Source organism: Podarcis bocagei, assembly GCF_964188305.1.
Source record: "Podarcis bocagei genome assembly, chromosome: 6".
In the NCBI taxonomy this organism is placed as follows: domain Eukaryota; kingdom Metazoa; phylum Chordata; class Lepidosauria; order Squamata; family Lacertidae; genus Podarcis; species Podarcis bocagei.
Genome location: NC_138130.1, coordinates 31,106,097 through 31,125,910, shown reverse-complemented (window position 1 = coordinate 31,125,910; position 19,814 = coordinate 31,106,097). Strand labels below are relative to the sequence as shown.

At 43.3% G+C, this 19,814-nt stretch overlaps 1 protein-coding gene across 1 annotated transcript in view; it reads left to right on the top strand.

Moving 5' to 3' along the window:
• The window catches only part of LOC308588519 (uncharacterized protein), a 51,346-nt gene that overhangs the window by 16,485 nt on the left and 15,047 nt on the right, over positions 1 to 19,814 (top strand). The window contains exons 9-14 of the mRNA XM_081196927.1: positions 1,362 to 1,505; positions 2,959 to 3,123; positions 4,716 to 5,108; positions 14,012 to 14,161; positions 15,930 to 15,998; positions 16,567 to 16,816. Of these exons, the coding sequence (XP_081053053.1) occupies positions 1,362 to 1,505; positions 2,959 to 3,123; positions 4,716 to 5,108; positions 14,012 to 14,161; positions 15,930 to 15,998; positions 16,567 to 16,816 (1,171 nt within the window). The remainder of the gene's footprint in view (positions 1 to 1,361; positions 1,506 to 2,958; positions 3,124 to 4,715; positions 5,109 to 14,011; positions 14,162 to 15,929; positions 15,999 to 16,566; positions 16,817 to 19,814) is intronic.

The following is a 19,814-nucleotide window of genomic DNA, read 5'->3' as shown; positions in this document are numbered from 1 at the left end:
TGAAGGGACAAAGCAGGCATCAGAAACACAATAACATTTGTTTTAGATTTTTTTTAAAAAAATGCTTCTATTTGGGCAGGCGATATTACGGGAAAGAATTGTAGTCATAGGTGTCCACAGGAATTATTCCGGGGTGGTGAAAATCAAATGCTGAAAGCAGCCGGGTGGGCTTGGGGAAGTTGGCAGGAAGGCTCCTGGACCCTGTGGGATTATCATGCCAGCCCCTCCAAGCTGGGCACAAACTTTCTGGGCTTTGGGAAGGAGGTGCCAGGCTTTAATACTTTAATATTCTAATTTAGGGATGCGGGTGGTGCTGTGGGTTAAACCACAGAGCCTAGGACTTGCTGATCAGAAGGTCGGTGGTTCGAATCCCCACAACAGGGTGAGCTCCCGTTGTTCGGTCCCTGCTCCTGCCAACCTAACAGTTCGAAAGCACCTCAAAGTGCAAGTAGATAAATAGGTACCGCTCCGGCGGGAAGGTAAATGGTGTTTCCGTGCGCTGCTCTGGTTTCCAGAAGCGGCTTAGTCATGCTGGCCACATGACCAGAGCTGTACGCCGGCTCCCTCGGCCAATAAAGCGAGATGAGCGCTGCAACCCCAGAGTCGCTCACGACTGGACCTAATGGTCAGGGGTCTCTCTATCTTTACTCTAATTTACCAGGAACATTTCGGGGACTAGCCTTGTCCCCCTAGTCCACTGTTCGTACACCACTGTTACATTCCTGGTCTCCTCACCTCAAAATTGATATTGTAGAGTTGGAAAAGGTTCAGAAAAGGACAAGCAAAATAATCAATTCCCCTATGATGGAACATTGCAGCAGCTGGGACTTTTAAGTTTAGGTGAAAATGATGTGGAGAAATTGGATACGTTTTCTCATAAGGCGAGAGGCTGGAGACATCCAATGAAGATGAACATTAGAAGATTCAAGACAGAAAAAAGACAACTATTCACACATAGTTAAATTATGGAACCTGCTCCTCCAGGAGGCAGTGATAACCACCAAGCAGGAGGGCTTTAAAGGAGGATTAGACAAATTCTTGGAGAAGGGGACCATCAGGGGTTACTAGCCATGATTGCCATGCTCTGCCTTTGCAGTTGGAGGCTTCTGAATCCCAGTTGCTGCAAACCACAGAAGGGGAGATTTGCTCTTGGCTTGACTCCTGCTTGCAAGTTTTCCCACCGGCATCTGGTTGGCCACTGTGAGAGCAGGATGCTGGACTGGGTGGGCCATTGGCCTGATCCAGAGTCCTCTTCTTATGTGGGCACAAACTTCTTATGCAACCTGTCGCCATGACACTGTGCACCATTATTTATTTGCCTCACTTTCTTTTAACTTCTTGTTTTACCTTTGCCAATACAGCGCGAAACTTTCAGGGTTATTTGATTGGAGGTCTTGTTTCCCCGCTCCTTCTTATACTGGCAGCTCTGCTCATCTACAAGTTTTTCAAAGTGGACATTGTGCTTTGGTATCGGGAGTCCTGCCAGGTTCTTCTCGGTAAGGGAGGTAAGTCCGCTGCCGTATTTTCAATAGCTTGATGCCATCTAGTGGTCAATGAGAAACAAAAGGGTTTCTCCTCCCCATCATTTCTAAATTTTGCTGTACAGTGGTACCTCGGGTTACAGACGCTTCAGGTTACAGACTCCGCTAACAGAAATAGTACCTCGGGTTAAGAACTTTGCTTCAGGATGAGAACAGAAATTGTGCAGCGGCAGCAGGAGGCCCCATTAGCTAAAGTGGTGCTTCAGGTTAAGAACAGTTTCAGGTTAAGAATGGGCCTCCAGAATGAATTAAGTTCTTAACTCGAGGTACCACTGTACAGTGTACCTTGGTTCTCAAACTTAATCTGTTCTGGAAGTCCGTTCCAAAACCAAAGCGTTCCAAAACCAAGGCGTGCTTTCCCATAAAAAGTAATGCCAAATGGATTAATTCGTTCCAGACTTTTAAAAAACAACCCCTAAAACAGCAATTTAACATGAATTCTACTATCTAATGAGACCATTGATCCATAAAATGAAAGCAATAAACCATGTACTGGAGTCACACAATCAATCAATCTGAACTGGGTTCCACACAATCACAAAAACAAGAACAAAAAAGCCGCAAAAAACAAAAACGCAAAATAAATAGCAAAAACAGACAGACCTCAGCATAACACTCAAAATGGAAGTGTGGCACTCAAATTGGAAGTGTAACACTCAAAATGGAGCACGTTTGGCTTCCAAAAATAGTTCACAAACCGGAACACTTATTTCTGGGTTTGCAGTGTTTGGGTTCCACGTTTTTTGAGTACCAAGGCGTTTGAGAACCAAGGTACCACTGTAACAAGGAGTCAATGCTTGAAGGCTTCCATGAGGGATTATGTTTCACTCGCCATTTCTGTCTACGCTTTTTATAAAAAGGAGGGATTGGAATGCTTTGCCTAGTTTCAGCTGAGGGGCTGTGATAGTATAGCAAGCCTTATCATACAGCTGTGGTCATCCAGACCTTGTTGGAATGCAGCTCCCAGGACTGACCATTGGCTATGCTTGCTGTTCAGCAACATCTAGAAGACCATGCATATGTTTAATAAGAAGCAGATACTTCTTTTTCTTCCTTTTTTTTTAAAGTACCCTGACTCTGGACCTTTGATCTTAAATCTTTTGGGATACTGAGTAATTTTGATTTCATTGGTATTATTTGTCTCTTGGTTCTTTTAAGAGCTAATAGTATAAAAAAAGATATGTGAAAATTTCTCAGTCTTGTTGGAAGCCACCCAGAGTAGCTGGGGCAACCCAGTCCAATGGGCAGGGTACAACTAATAAATGTATGTATGTATGTATGTATTTATTTGATATAGTCAAACACATAGTGGTGGTTCACACACTAAGTCTCCAGCAACAGGAAAGAATGAGATATTGTTTCCTTTAGGAAAACTTAGAAAGCACAATGTTTTTAAACTACATTTTTCTTTCTCTAGTTTCAGATGAGAAGCTCTACGATGCGTATGTGTTGTATCCCAAAAATTCAGCGAACTGTGCATATTCATCTGATATCTTTGTCCTGAAAGCATTGCCTGAAGTCTTAGAAAAGCAATGTGGCTATAAGCTCTTTATATGTGGAAGGGATGATCTGCCAGGCCAAGGTATGTATATTAAAGAAGTGTGTTTACGTTTGATAGAGCATTGTTCGGAGACAAACTCTGCGGTAAACTACTTGAAATTATGATTGTATCTCAACTGCTTGCAGAAGGTCCTTGGCATCTCAATTTAAAAAGATCAGATACGTACAAGCTATGGTCCTAAAGCAAGGTCTGAGGGCATACATTATTCAGCCACCTTGCTGAAGCTAAGCAGGCTTGGTTCTGGTCAGTGCCTGGATGGGAGACCACTTAGGTACCCATCTCATGCCACTTTATTTACTTCACTTTAAAAGCTGGGGGCAATGCTCAACCATGTGTGGGTTGGAGCCCATACTTTGCATGCAGAAGGTCCCAGTTTCCATCTTTGGCAGTTCCATGTAGGCTAAGATTGCTAAAAACCTGGAGAGCTGCTGCCAATATAGACAAGACTGAGCTAATTGGACTAACGGCTTGACTCTGTATACAGCAGTCTCGTGTGTTGATTTAAATGTGTATGTGGTTTTCCTCCACATTTGTGGTTCTAGATCATCATAATGCCCACCCCAATCCCTTCTCAATAATTGTTTCAGGCCTTTTCCTTGACCCACTTTCTTCCTTTTTCTTGACATTTCATCTCGCTTCTTGGATATTTCAGTGGTAATCCCTCTGTCTTCTCTTGTGTCTCTCTGACCTCTACCTTTGGACAGACACTTTCATGTACTGCCTTGAGGACTCCCTTTTGCCTTCACTTTTTAAAAAAGGGTTCTGCCCCTGACCTCTTGGCTGTGGAATTCCCCTGCCTGAATACCACTTTGTCTTAACCTTCAACAATGTTCTCCACTCTGCTTGTAACACCATCTGGTTATTTTCTCACCTATGCATTTCATACATCATTTCTTCTGCTGCTTTCCCTCTCCTGTGTCAGTCTGAGTGGGAAATGCATAGCTTCTTCTGAGGGTTACCTGTCAGGTAAGAATGGTCTGCATTGCCTGTTCTAAGGATCGGGGACAAAGAAAATGAGGACTAAGGCTGGGTTTGCATAATTGACTGCTATAATAATACAGTGGTACCTCGGGTTAAGAACTTAATTCGTTCTGGAGGTCCGTTCTTAACCTGAAACTGTTCTTAACCTGAGGTACCACTTTAGCTAATGGGGCCTCCTGCTGCTGCCGCCGCACAATTTCTGTTCTCATCCTGAAGTAAAGTTCTTAACCCAAGGTAGTATTTCTGGGTTAGCAGAGTCTGTAACCTGAAACGCCTGTAACCCGAGGTATAATAATAATAATAATAATAATAATAATAATAATAATAATTATTATTATTATTATTATTATTATTATTATTATTATTATTATTATTATTATTATTATTTTATTTATACCCTGCCCATCTGGCTGGGTTTCCCCAGCCGCTCTGGGTGGCTTCCAACAAAATATTAAAATACAGTAGTCCGTCAAACATTAAAAGCTTCCCTAAACGGCTGCCTTCAGATGTCTTTTCCTGAATTAGATGTTTCTTCATAAAAACTAAACAGTCTTAATGTTTAATTTATAAACAAATTTAGTTGTACATATGTTTCCTTAGTTAACCTATATTGATGCTTCCTTTACATGCAGCGGTGGTCAGCGTTGCTGACGAAACTCTGAAGCAATGCAGAAGAGTGATCATCGTGTTGGTACCGGATTCATCCTGTTTCAGCACACAGAGACTGACCTCTGAGCATGAAATTGCAGTGTACAGCGCTCTTATTCGGGATGGAGTTAAAGTGATACTGATTGAGCTGGATAAAATCAAAGACTATGACAACATGCCAGAATCATTAAAATACCTTAAACAAAAACATGGAGTGCTCAGGTGGGAAGAAGGCCTTTCGGAGAAGTCTCAAAGGGCATCAACAAAGTTTTGGAAAAATGTACGGTACCAAATGCCAGCCAGCCGAAGACCACCTTCCTCAGAGTTTCATTTGCTGCCAGTACTTTTTAACTCTTCTTGGATACCAGAAGGGCCGTAACAAGACCACATAGGCACTGTTCTCTTGAACATGTTCAAACAAGGGGTGCAAGGCATGGTTCCAGGTGTGCTGCATGAATAACCCCAGAAAGCGGCTGTTGAGAATTGCAGTCCCTAAGAATGTCTACTTTTGATCACTTGGGAAGAGCCTTCTCTACCAGGATGCGATTAGCCATGGACCTAGGAAGCTTCTGGTTTGGTTCAGTGAGTTCCTTGGACAAATGGCAAAATGTGAATGCTTGAGCCAAAAATTGTTTTACAGAGGAAGGAAGCGAATGTGAAGGAAACTGTGTTTCCCCCTCCCATGTGCAGACTTTATACGTAGTCAGGTTTTAACCTGAAACATAAGGGCTCACTTGGAACAGCTTAAATAGCTGCTTCATTTGTCCAATACTTGTTCATTCCCCTTTTAAAGGATAATTCCATATACTATGCATATTATTACGGTATCTCCCAAGGAGAAAAACAGTAAGAGAGCACCATATTTTTGGGGTGGATTGTCTTACCAGTGAGCAGATGCAAAAGCAAGAGTGTGAATTCTCTGTGATTTATTCACATTTTAATTAAATTGTAATGCCATAGTCTTTAATGCAGAAAAAAAAATCACATGAGTGACTTTAAGTGAAGTTACGATACGATACGATACGATACGATAAGTTATTAGATGGTAATTATTTTTTACACTTCTGAAAAGATTATTTGCATGATGTTTCAAAATGGCCAAACATTTGCAGAGTCATGAGCACTTTAACTGTATCTCTATGATATGAAATGTTTCACATTATTTTTAGAGGCTGCATTCTCTAGCGTGGAAGCCTAGATTTGACTTTTTAAATCTCAACCAAATATGTAAGGCTAGAAAGTGGCATCATCTTTTTTTTTGTACAACTGTGTGATTATTTCTATAGGTGAAATAATTTTGTTGTAATTATGTAATAATTCATTTAACTTGCACAATACACTGATTCCTATGAAATTTTTATATCTGCCTCTATTGTGGATGGTTTTGCGAAACCCACATCTGAAGCACTGTTGAGGAAGAAGGCACCTGATCAGCTATATCAATTAGAAAACAAGAGAGGATGTTTTAGAGCTAATTGTCTCATTAACAAGATGCCATTTACCCAAGTGTTCTTTTACAAACAGAAATGAGATATAGCCAACAAAAAAAGTGCAGTTGGTTGCAGAACTCTAGCTACTTTGCAATCCTCCAGGAAAGAGATAAGGTAACATCAATTTTAAACAATCAATTACAGACATGTCAAAAACTGACCGTTGTCCCACAGCCATGATCATTAATGCCTTGTTGGCATCAAGGCTGGGCAACTCTTAATACACATTCTGTGGATTTGCCTTTGAAAATACTTTAGAAACTTGTCCGAAATGTGGCAGTTAAAGTTTTAACTTCTTGTTGTTGCTGTTTTTTTTTTTTTAAAAGTATACGGCTATTTATTTATTTAGAGTATATTTATTCTACCTTTTGGCTTTAAAAGACCCCATGATGCCTTTTAAAACAAAAAAAAAAAAATCACATATACTATATTTGCCAACACACCCAATGAGACTCAAGACAAGATAGATGGGTAGCAGGTTATATTTATTAAAATATAACAACTAGAGAATATTCAGAATGATTCAACCAAATTAACCAAAACCAATGAGGTTCAGGCAGTGAGGTGGATTGCTGGAGGCATTTCAGCTTCCCCATCTTCTGAGCCAGCTACCAGGCGCATGCTGTGATCACCCAGCAAGGCCTGAGGGAACTCCTCCCCTCACTGCATACTCCTTGGGTAAGGTAAAGGTAAAAGGTAAATGACCCCTGGATGGTTAAGTCCAGTCAATGGCAACTGGGTTGCGGTGCTCATCTCGCTTCAGGCCGAGGGAGCCGGCGTTTGTCCACAGACAGCTTTCAGGGTCATGTGGGCAGCATGACTAAACCACTTCTGGAGTAACAGAACACCATGATGAAAGCCAGAGCAAACGGAAATGTCATTTACCTTCCCACCACATCAGTACCTATTTATCTACTTGCACTGGCGTGCTTTCAAACTGCTAGGTTGGCAGAGCTGGGAAAGAGCAACGGGAGCTCACCCCGTCACGCGGATTCAAACTGCCCACCTTCCGATCGGCAAGTCCAAGAGGCTCAGTGGTTTGGACTACAGCGCCACCTGCGTCTCTTGGGTATATGAACATGACATGCACACTGTGACCCTCTTAGTGTGGTGTAGTGGTTAAGAGTGGTGGACTCATAATCTGGTGAACTGGGTTCACATCTCCGCTCCGCCACATGGAGCTGCTGGGTGACCTTGGGCCAGTCACACTTCTCTGAAGTCTCTCAGCCCCACTCACCTCACAGAGTGTTTGTTGTGGGGGAGGAAGGGAAAGGAGAATGTTAGCCGCTTTGAGACTCCTTCAGGTTGTGATAAAGCGGGATATCAAATCCAAACTCCCTCCTCCTCCTCCTCCTCCTCCTCCTCCTCCTCCTCCTCCTCCTCCTCCTCCTCCTCCTCTTCTTCTTCTTCTTCTTCTTCTTCTTCTTCTTCTTCTTCTTCTTCTCAGCCAGCGTTCACCCCAATGTGCCTGACAGGCCCACACACTACTCTGCCTTCGATATTAGTCAGCTATGGAGTCAGCTATGGAGTGGGCTGAAATAGCCTGCTCTCCACTTCTATAGGGCGCATCATCCCATGTGGTTGCCCACATGGCCCCTGTGGGAGAGTCCACCTCTCCTCATCTTGCAGGGGAGGAGGGTGTGGCAAAGGCATCCCCTCCCCATATTGAGAAGGAATGGAATTTTATCAACCCCACTGGCTTTTCTGCTCATTCTGAGCTTTCAGGGGCTTTAGACCAGGTTACTTGAAAGGGACTCTGTGGTTCAGTGGCAAAGCATCTGCTTTGAATGCAGAAGGTTCCCGGTTCAATTCCTGGCATCTCCCCAAAGAATCCTATATGAAACCCTGGAGAGCTATTTGCCATTCAGTGTGGATAATGCTGAGTCAAGTGCATCAAAGGTAACTGAAGATCTAAGGTAGGTTCCTAAGGACACTTCTCATGTGCACTTGCCCACGCACTCACGTTGTTGGGGAGGCTCTGTTCTGTGCCTTATCTCTGGACGTGGTGTTGCCAGAAACATGGGATGTTCTTCCCTGCTGCAGTTTCAAAACTCTGGAATTTCCTGCCTCAAGAGGTGAACTTAGCTCCTCCCCGAGTGAGGTTTAGGCAGCAAGCAGAAATATGTTTGTCATGGCATGTCTGTGACTTGAATAGCTCCTAGACTGTTTTCTTGGTGTCCCTGATTATTGGCAGCATTCCTGGTTTGCTTACATTTAAAATAAAATAAAACGATTGCATGGCTTTTAATCTTCATTGATTACTTCCTTGAGTGCCTTATTATGAAATAAAAAGGCAGGCTTAAAGCCTGCCACATGGCTTATGTAAAAGGAAGTCTTGCCATGTGTTCTGGAGTGCTTTGAAAGCATACGAACAAGCGTGAAGTCTGGGCTAATCTGGTAGACATCATCTATTTTGCTTTCCAAAAGCTTTGGGCAAAGTCCTTCCCTTAAAGCTCCTGAATGAATTTAGCAGTCATGTGTTAAGACAAAAAGATTTCCTTATGCATTGGTGACTGATTAAACGAAGCAGAAGGAAGGTGCAAGCAGAATGTGTTGCGATGGCATTTATATTGGGACTTCTGCTTTTAAATTTATTCATAAATGATCTGGAATCAGATGTACAGTGATGATGGCTACATTTGTGGATTACACCATACTACTCAAGATTTTGAAATCTCAGTCTGCGGTCATGGGATAGCAACCAAGTTCAGGAAGTGAACATTGATTCATATGGTTACCAACCCCCCCCCCCAAACCCCTGATCACATATGCTAATGAGCTCTGAAGAACTGGCATTGATTCATGAGGAACTAGATCTTGCGATTGTGGACACAACAATGACCGCTCCCCACATTAAATGGGGGGCGCCCTTTGCATGGTCGCGCGCAGCTCCTGGACCCTATGCGGTACCATTACAACAGGCTTGGCTTTGCCTCCCCCCAGGTGGGATACCTGGAGGTCTCCGCCTACCTCAGTCGTCCAATCCTGCCTGGGAAAGCGTTGCCAAGGTGATCAGGCCAGGTAAGGGGAGGGACCACCTGCCCACACAATAGAGGGAGGATTTTACCTGGGAATCATCAGTTGGCTCCAGAGCTTCTCCCACCCTACCCACCCTCAGTTAAGACTTCTTTTTCAGGTTAACCTTTTCTCCACAGTTACATGGGCGCTGTTACATCAAGGTCGCTGTAGAAGGGCCGGAAAGGAATTCTCCTGCATTGGCAGGTTTGCCTTTCCCATAGCAAAATGTCACAACTTTGGTGGTATCAGGCCTTGGGCGGAATCTTTTAGTTTATCTTCCCTGAATGGGTGTGTGTGCAGTGGTGACCCACGCCCCCTTCCTCTTTGCGGCGGCGATACCAGGGTTCCCTGTTAAAGGGGTTTTTGAGGGGAAGCTTTGACTGTATGCCTAGAGGTCGTCATTGCTCTCCCCTGCGACGGCGGCATAACAGGGGCGGGCTCTCTCTGCTTGAACATATGTTCTCCAGAGCCAGCCCATCCACCCCACACACTGGATAACCCTGATATTCCCCAGATCCCCGGTGGGGGACTGGGAGGGATAAACGCCCAATGCCTGAGCCAAGGTCTACCCACATCTGAAACATAATAAAGTTGTGGCCAATTTTAATCCCATAGCACATTGTCTTGAGCCGCCAAGGGTTTGGGGGACTCTGCCTGTCCACGCAATAGAACGCTGTCTGGAGTATTCTTGCTGGGTGAAGATATATTTCTGAGTTTTGCTTGTTGAGACCTATTTTGAACTGTGCCTCAGGAAATTAGCAAGACATGTATAGACAATTAAAATGGGCACATACCAAGGATGAACGCTGCTAAGATTGTCTGCATGTTTTGAAAGTATCTCTGAATTTCCATACCATGTTCTAGCCTAAGGATATGGTATACACAACTTGCCTCAGAAATTGTTATTTGTAAAACTTTGAAAGCTATGGAAAGTTCTGTCACCATCGCTGTAAATTCCTGTTGGCCTTTCCTTTTGTTTCTGTACTCCAAGGGCATTGAGGGTCTTGCAGCTGGAAGTTTGATTCACCCAACAGAAAGGTTGCTTACTTCTAGGTGTACTTGGGTTCGTGCAATGCATTGTGCTATGCATACTGGTGGGGATGTAGAAGTCGGGTTGGTTGCTTTGCACTGAAAATGAATGGGATCTTCAGATATTCAAGTCCTAGACTACCTGCCCCATATGCAATGCACCCAGCAGACTCCATAGAACGTTTCCACCTACCCCAAATGTAATGGTGAAGGGTCACTCATTTGGGGTGATTACATATACACTCACTCCCTACAGTGACCAAGAGCAGAGGTGTACCCAGGGTCCCTTGCGCCTTTGACCACGAGCTGTATCAGCACTCCTCCCAATGAAAAAAAATCACTTTACCACGATAGTCACATTAGAATAACTACCGTATTTTTCGCTCCATAAGACGCACCTGACCCTAAGATGCACCTAGTTTTTAGAGGGGGAATACAAGGAAAAAATATTATTTAAAGGGAGTGCTGAGCAGAGCCTGTATGTATCCCCGAGGAGGAAAAAGCCCCCAAGAGCACACATGCTCCGCACGGCTCTTGGGGGCTTTTCTGGGAGATGGGGAAAGGTCCAGAGCCATGTGCTCTGTCCCTTCCCCCACCTCCCACAAGAGCCGTGCGCTAAACCAGAAGCCAGTACAGCAAGCAGGATCGCTGCGCAGCGATCCCTCTTGCTGTCCTGGCTTATGGGATAGCCGTACACAGCCTCTCTGAGCAGCTGGATGAAGGCTCCCCCAAGAGCCGCACTCCCTTTAAAGAGTGCGCGGAGCATGTGTGCGGCTCTTGGGGGCTTTTCCCCAAGGAGGGAGAAGGGCAGCCCTTCTCCCTCCTCAGGAAAAAGCCCCCAAGAGCCGCACAGATGTTCCACACGGTTCTTTAAAGGGAGTGCTGAGCAGAGCCTCCTGCCTGCGTTTGCTCCATAAGATGCACACACATCTCCCCTTACTTTTTAGGAGGGGAAAAGTGTGTCTTACAGAGCGAAAAATACGGTACATTTTACAGGATCCAAGTAATCAAAGCATCTGGAGTGAAGGTGAGGCAAGGAGGAAGGGTGGAAAAATTCACACACTTTTGTCCTGTGGTGCGAGGAAGGTTCTCCCACATTTGATCTCACTGCGACAGAAGTGGCACATTGCAACATATATATGTACCACACATGGTCTGATAGGTGATTTTTGTGCCCCCTGGTTTCACCAACCCCTAGATACGCCTCTGGTGACCGACAATATGGATGAGGATGTGGTGACCACTACAGCAAAAGTGATGTGTAGACCAGGTGGCCAACTCCATAGCTGGTAACCCCTAAGAAGGAAGTGCATTAGGGTTTGGTACATGCCATTTTGCAAGTGCAAATGATGTGGCAATTTCTTAGCTCTTTTCCAGGTACTTGACAGACATTCTTTCCATTCTTGACCTGGTACTTTGACTTCCTCTCACACCGTTTTCATGATGCCATGCTCTTTACCAATCTTGGAGGGTCCTTTTCAATGTAGAGTTGAAGAACTGTTCCAACTAGTTTTGCAGCAAGGGAAGCGCTGAGATTTGAGAGAGTTTGACTTCTCTTCTTGAGAATTACCACAGGCACACATGCTTGCGCTCTCCCCCCCACTCCCACAACTTCAAAGTGAAGTGATAAAAATATCACCCTCTTTTCTGAAGCAACCATGATTTGAAACAGAGGTGCAGTTGGGTAATATTAGACTCTGGACTGCATACATTTTAAGCACATTTTCCCTCTCAACTTGTTTGGTCTGTCATACAGATGGCTCTTACTCAATCTGGGGCCAGAAGAATTTCCTGCATGAAATTCCTTGTTTGTTTCAGATGAGATTATCTTTTCCAACTTGTCTCTGGAGAGAGCTAAGCACACCCACACCATTGCAAATGTTGGGAAGGAAGCCACCCCTTTCAGAGTTTTGATTTGTGCTGTTTTGAAGTTCATGCATAATTGTTTGCTCTGCCCTAACAACTTCCTTGCCTACAACTCTGTAAACGGGTAAAACCCGTTTAAAGGAGAGGAGTGAAGCTCTTGCCACACATCTGCTTGTGGGTTTCCACTTCTATCCGGTACGATACGGATTAGACTTGCTTCTGTAGCTTTCCTTACGCAGCGAGAAGCGTACACTGGCAAGTTCGGTATACACCAGGCATTCTGTACAATGGAACTACTCCACAGGGTGCTAAATTTCATGGTCTTCACCATCAGCAAATGTGCACACTTCCATAATGCCCAAAGCTGATTTTATAGAGGAGAAGATCAGAATGCAGCAACAGGTTTTTCTCTTCAACAGAGCTTCAAAAAGAGAGATGTGGTATGGCTGTTTTGAGCTCTCATCGGACATAAGGGTGTTTTGAGATATTAATGAGTCTTTTGTATTTCCATTTAAGGAGTACTGTAGACTTTCCAGCCTCTTTATATTGAACTGTTGCCAGAATAGACCCACACTCTACTCTTCCATGAAGGATTACAGTAACAAGGGGCAAGGCAACTTTGGGGTGGAATTTTCTGGAAAGAAGATGTTTGGTGCTTCATCATGAGACACTACAGAGTTTTTGGACCTGAAAGGTGGTTGATTCTCTTCTGCCCCAGGTTTGTGGAATTAACTTTATAAAGGCTAACAATGACTGTCCAATATTTGAGAAGGTTAATGAGAAAATTCTTTAGTATTTAGAAATGAGCTACTTAATGTGCTGGTATGATCTGCCATTGTATACTATTGTTTTCTTTTTTGAGGAATGTACATTTATTTATTAAAAATATTTGTACATCATGAAACATATCAAAGCGGTTTACAACATTAAAAAAGATAAAAGCCATACAATGAAAGCATTAAAAAATGATTTAAAAGCAGAAGAGTTAAAAACAAGCACCATTAAACCATTGTAGGAGATTGCTTGCATAGGTGCTGGTGGAATAAAAAGGTTTTCATCAGGCGTTTTAAAAGTTGGCACAGAAGACACGCACTGAATCTCTATTGGCAGAGTGTCTGGACTGATGACACTAAAGACTCAGTTTCTTGTTGTCAAATGTGACTCACAAACTCAGGGATGGACTAGTGATGATCCTGAAGATGATTTCAGTGATCGTGCTGGGATATGAGAGTTTAGATGACTCCTGAGATATCCTGGACCTAAAGATCCTATGAGATAGTAAGAAAATACCTTTAAAGCACTGATAATTTTAGCAGAAGCTAGGAATGGAGGCTAGAAATAATATTTCAGATTGTTAGAAACAACCATCTTTTTTTTAAAAAAAAGTAAAGTGGGAGACTTGAGCATCTTGGATTTTCACAGCTTAGTTGAAAATGCATTTTTTTAAAACAATCTCACTATTAGACGACTGTATTATTAGAATAACTTCATTTCTAGCTGCCATTGGTCAAATATAAATATTGCTCAGGAGAGGCTCTCCATTCCTTCAGAGAAGCTTTTCGGGATTTTTCTGTAGTATCTTGCCATTGGCTAAAGTTCAAAACTGGAATGTGAAAATCCTTCATGGTCTTCCCCACAATAACAAATAGAAGTAAAGTAAAATAATATAATGCAAAATTTGAGATTGAAACCAGCAACAAATAAATATGATAATGTTTGATCTAAAATGGCAGGTGACAAAAGAGGATCATAAATTATCTTTAATTTAATACAGTATTGATGACAGCCAGGGCAAAATTTTTATACCTGTGGTTAATTCTGCACCGATAGCTCCCAGCAAGAGTCAAATTTCTCCTTTTTGTGATTATAATTGTTAGATTCTAATGTCCTTGTAGAAGAGCAGTTCAAGCAAAACTGCATGAAAGCAATTAATAATAACTATGGAAGCGATAACAGCCTACTAAATCTTCTGTGGGCATTGCCTGGTGCCAAACATACCGTGAGGCAGAGTGTGGCAGCTGCCTCAGGTATCAAATGCTGAAGGGAAAGGTGTGGACAGAGCTCTGTGTGTCATGCGGCGCCCTAAACAAGCTTGCCAACCTCAGGTTCAGTGAAGGATGCGGTCCTAGTGCCTTTGCAAATATGAGATTCAGCTGCCAGTCCAGTCAACTTCTGCATGTGGAATGGAGAGGGGGGCACCATCTTGTCTACTGACCGAGGCAACAAATGTCTTGGCCCAGCCCTGACCTTACAAGCAGTGGCCAATGAACTATGGAATCATTACAATATCCTTCTGTGATTTTACAGCCTTATATTTACAGGATAGAGTCACAGTTACTTTACTATGTGGGCCAATTTCCATAGGTGGGAAATTGCTTTGATTTCTCGCTTTTTAGGTGTGTTGTTGTTGTTGTTTATGTGTTGTAGCTGTACCTTTTGCCTTAATTGTCAGTGTCTTTTGGTCGCTGAATAATGAATTTGCGGCGATCTTATTCCTTACACTTGAGGTTACTTCATATGCTTCATTTTTTAAATATACCTGCTTAACCTCTATCTCAAAATATAATGCATGTCTGCAACTGTGTATATTAATACTGGGATGTGTGTTGTTGGGCTGGGATTGGCTGCAAACGCATGTGTGGAAGTCAATGACTCTCTCACAAGTTCCAGCAACTTTCTTCTGACCCAACCGTGTGGTGATTCTGATAATCGCCTTGGGCTGAGACTCATCTCTTCATAAACATATCCAGCCAGGGAACAGGTGGTATCTCTATATCTAGCAAGGCCTAGATGTGGCCAGGCAATGGTGTAGCAGTTGGGGTTGGACCTACAATGGCCGAATGAGGCAGCCACCTCAGGGGAGGGGCAGGTGCTGGGTGCATGGAGTAGCAGCGAGAGATGTAAAGGCCATGCTAAGCTAGCCTGTTGCCCTCAGGTGAAGTGGAGGAAGCGTTCTCCTTGGCGGCCTTATTAGGATTTTGTTTGTGGAATGAGGGGTTGAGGAAACCATCTTGTTTGACTGAGGCAGGTAAATGGCTTGGACCAGCTGTGGGAACTGTTCTGTACTGAAGTTCTCACCCTGGGCCAGCAGGGGGATACTGTAGATAGTTATGCAAATGAAGGATCGAAAGTGACGTTCAGTGATTGGATAGTTAGTATGCAAATGAAGGACCGAAAGTGACGTTCAGTGATTGGATAGTTTTAGAAAGTTGTTACAGTAACAAGGTACTGGAGCTCTATATAAGCAGGCTGACTGAGGCCTTCAATTCAGTTCTGTTCTGGCATCTGAATAAAGAAGAGCTGTTTGAAGAATCGCTGTGTCGTCTGATATGTTCACCCACAACTTAACAGGAACAGAATGAGTTTTGTGTATGTGCATGAAAACTTAACATTTGCTTGCTGGTGCATGAACTAACATGTTGTGCACTTTCAAAGGGATATGTTTCTCTGTAGCAAGCTATTTGTGTTACTAGAGCACAATAGTTATTAAGGTAGCTGCACCTTACTGTGGATGGTTAGCACCACAAAGGCTTCCCCATTCTCCATGTTGTAGGAGAATGATTTTCTGTTCATAGATGGAAAGATGAAAAGCTTTTCTTTTGCTTTCTGTTGCATGAAGTGCTAAGAAACTTTTTCTTTTTTGAAGGAGGGAGAACAAAAAACTAGGAAAAAAACCGCATTCTTGCAGCTGCAGATACCAGTTACTAGTAAAAATAATAATGAAAGTGTTTTGGGGTTACGTATCAAGTTAAAAGGGCATTAATGAATCTTTCTCTCTCTTTCCTTTCGTGTAGTAAAACATGAAGACCACATTAGGCATTTCCTGCACTGTTATGCTATCATTCTTCTATGTACTCAAATCAGGTGGGTGATACAGAAATTGATTTTGTAGGAAACTTTCCAAATATTTAAAGGGGGGGCGGAGGCGGACATGAAGCAATAGTGAAAACCAGCAATCTTTGTTAGATGCCCAAAATACTCTAGGATTAAAACTCTGGCTTTTCACTGCTGTGCTGCCGATATTTGCTTTGTATGTTCATGATTATGCAAGGGTAAGTTTAAACTTATTATTTATTTCTTACATTATGTATTTATTTATTACCTCAGTAGTCCACCTTGTTTTTACCAAGGAGCACAAGGTGGTATACATGGCTGTCCCCCCATCTCATTTAACTCACCACCACAACCCTGTGAGGTAGGTCAGGCTGAGAGGCCCAAGGTCACCTAGTGAGCTTCATGGCTTAGTGGGGATTTGAACCCTGGTCTCCTGGGTCCTAGTCTGACACTATAAGCTAAGATTACCTAACTTGCAACATTGTGGGTAGGTGTAATTGGCTCCTATCGGTTAGCTGAAGTTAATTTCTCCTTTAACAGTCAATAAAAAAAAATCTCACTCGAAACTAAAAATAAAAATTTCCTTTCCTCCTTGCAGAGAAATGCATTGTCCAGGATATTAAAATTGCTAACCCATACGTTGCTGAAGGAGAACCTCTAGGACGCCATTGTTTTTTTTACCCAACACCAGATCTTGAAAACACACCCTATAATTTCAGCTGGTATACAAGTGGAAATGAAACACCTATAACGAAAGACCCATCCTCCAGAATTCATCAGCGTGGAACAAAGCTGTGGTTTATTCCTGCAAGATATGAAGATTCTGGGTTATATGAATGTGTTATACGGTCAGGACTTGCATTTAACTGTGGTGCATGTGTGTAAATGGCGGAGGGTGGTAATTCAGGCTACACCATTGGAAATCTGACTGCAGTGGTACTTTGGTTCTCAAACTTAATCCGTTCTGGAAGATGGTCCCAAAACCAAAGCGTTCCAAAAGCAAAGTGCACTTTCCCATAGAAATGGGAAAACAACCCCTAAAACAGCAATTTAACATGAATTTTACTATCTAACGAGACCATTGATCCATAAAATGAAAGCAATAAACAATGTACTGCAGTCACACAATCAATCAATCAGTAGCTGAACTGGGTTCCACACAGTCACAAAAACAAAACAATTTTTTTTTGCAAAAACAAAAATGCAAAATAAATAGCAAAAACAGACAGACCTCAGTGTAACACTCAAAACGGAAGCGTGGCACTCAAATTGGAGGCAAAACACTCAAATCAGAAGCGTAATACTCAAAACAGAGCATGTTCAGCTTCTGAAAAAAGTTTGCAAACCGGAACACTTACTTCCGGGTTTGCAGTGTTTGGGTTCCAAGTTGTTTGAGTACCAAGGCATTTGAGAACCAAGGTACCACTGTATTTCCCAGTGCAGCTAATCTGAGATAAGCAGATATTGTTTAACTGCTGCTTGAGGCTGTGCTTTGGAGAGAGGTTGCAGATCATAGAATCGTAGAATCAGAAGGGACCCCAAGGGTCATCGAGATCGATCATTCCACTCAAAAGCAAAACGAAAACAAAAATCCCATACACGAGCCCCCCAATTCAATTCCTTGCAAGTGGAGCAAGTCTGTGTTCACGGCTTGGTGCAAGCAAACTTCAACCTCAAGCACCTTCTCCTGCTACTCCCAGGCCCAGCAACTTACCTGCAGCCATAGGGAAGGCAGAAGGTGGAAGCTGGCCCTCCACTCATGTTGGAAACATCCATTTCCACCAGTTAGGATTTGGGAGTTCATGTTCCAATATGCCCAGGGGTAACACAATGCTATTTCCATTAATTTCCACTGGGAAGAAGGCCCTTGAGGCTATTTGCCTCAAATTCCACAAGAGATGCTGGGCGATACTTTCATCTCTCTCCCCGACAAGAGTAGATGTCCCCCTGAGGAGAGGCAGCACACGCGGTTACTTCTACTGCCTTCCCCGTCACCGAGGGGAGTCCCTGGGTCCTCGAGGGCAAGGAAAGGGGGAGGTGGCTGAGGTTGGTGTTCCATGAGCACCACTAAACTTTTTACAGGTGCTCTAAATGGGCATTGGGACGCGGGTGGCGTTGTGGATTAAACCACAGAGCCTAGGACTTGCCGATCAGAAGGTCAGCGGTTCGAATCCCCGCGACAGGGTGAGCTCCCGTTGCTCGGTCCCAGCTCCTGCCAACCTAGCAGTTTGAAAGCACGTCAAAGTGCAAGTAGATAAATAGGTACTGCTCCGGCAAGAAGGTAAACGGCGTTTCTGTGCGCTGCTCTGGTTTGCCAGAAGTGGCTTAGTCATGCTGGCCACATGACCCGGAAGCTGTACGCCGGCTCCCTCGGCCAATAAAGCGAGATGAGCGCCGCAACCCCAGAGTTAGCCACGACTGGACCTAATGGTCAGGGGTCCCTTTACCTTTAAATGGGCATTAGAAGCTTGAACTTTTGCAAGTGCTCAACTAGAGTGGCTTTCAAAGTATGACATGTCAGGGTTTAACTTTAGGATGCTTGTATATATGCCTTGCATGCTGCCCCCAATGCTCATGTATATAGACAAAATGGTAATACCTGTTTTTGCCTTCAAAAGTTTGGCTGCCCTTTGCCATCTACACTTTCATTGGTAGTTCTCACTGAAGAATCTTAACAGCAAAGACTCTTGTGGCACCTTAAAGACCAGCAAATTCATTGTGGTCTAAGCTTTCATGGGCTGCAGTCCATTTGATCCGTTCCATGCAGCACTATCTTAAGTGGAAAGCATACAAAAGCTTAAACGGTGGTACCTCAGGTTACATACGCTTCAGGTTACAGACTTCGCTAACCCAGAAATAGTACCTTGGGTTAAGAATGAGATGAGAATGCTTCAGGATGAGAACAGAAATTGTGCGGTGGCAGCGGGAGGCCCCATTAGCTAAAGTGGTACCTCAGGTTAAGAACAGTTTCAGATTAAGAACGGACCTCCGGAACGAATTAAGTTCTTAACCCGAGGTACCACTGTATACACTTGCTAGTCTTTATGGTGACTTGAGACTTTGTGTTATTTTTGCTGAGGGATGACTGCCTTTTGGGGAATATTGTCAGATTTCATTCAGAGTTCTCATAATTCTAATTGACTGACACGTGATTGTATAACAGCTCTGAATGTGTTTGACTCATACCAGTCAGAGCATCCCATTGCTTAGTATTTTCCAACACTAATTCCTGACCCCCCCTTTTCCATTGCACAAAGCCATTCAGCCAAAATGGTATGCCATCTATCTTTGTCCTAAGATGACTGGTGATCTTTAGTTTATCCTCCCATCACCTAATCCTCAACTCGATGAAGTTCAGTAAAACTACACTCTCTGGATAAAAGCATTTCTTCAGGCATTCACAGTTATTTGACTGTGGAATGTGCACAGTCCAGTTTATTTCAGTGTTTGTGCTTGCATTCCAGCAATATTGCCTAAGTCCAGGACAATCCGAACGTTTTCAAAACATCGTTAAGAAACACTGGTAAACGACTAAAGGGTTTTGTTTTGGAAAACCTTCAAACTGACGTAAGATTGGAATGACCGTGCTCTTCCATTGGGCAACCAGATTGAACTATTTTGGCAGAGATCTATTAGAAATGATTCCTTTGCAAATTGGGAGATTTCAGATGTTGCACCCTTAGGTATGGAAGCGTCAGATTTAGGTCCTGTAATTTTAGTGGGTATTCGTTTATGACCATCTATTTTCCCATTTCCATTTGTTTCCATATTTGGTCCAAGAAGTACAATCCTATATGTGTCTTCTCCAAGGGTGAGAAATCCTTTCTTTCTGCCCGTGGACCACAT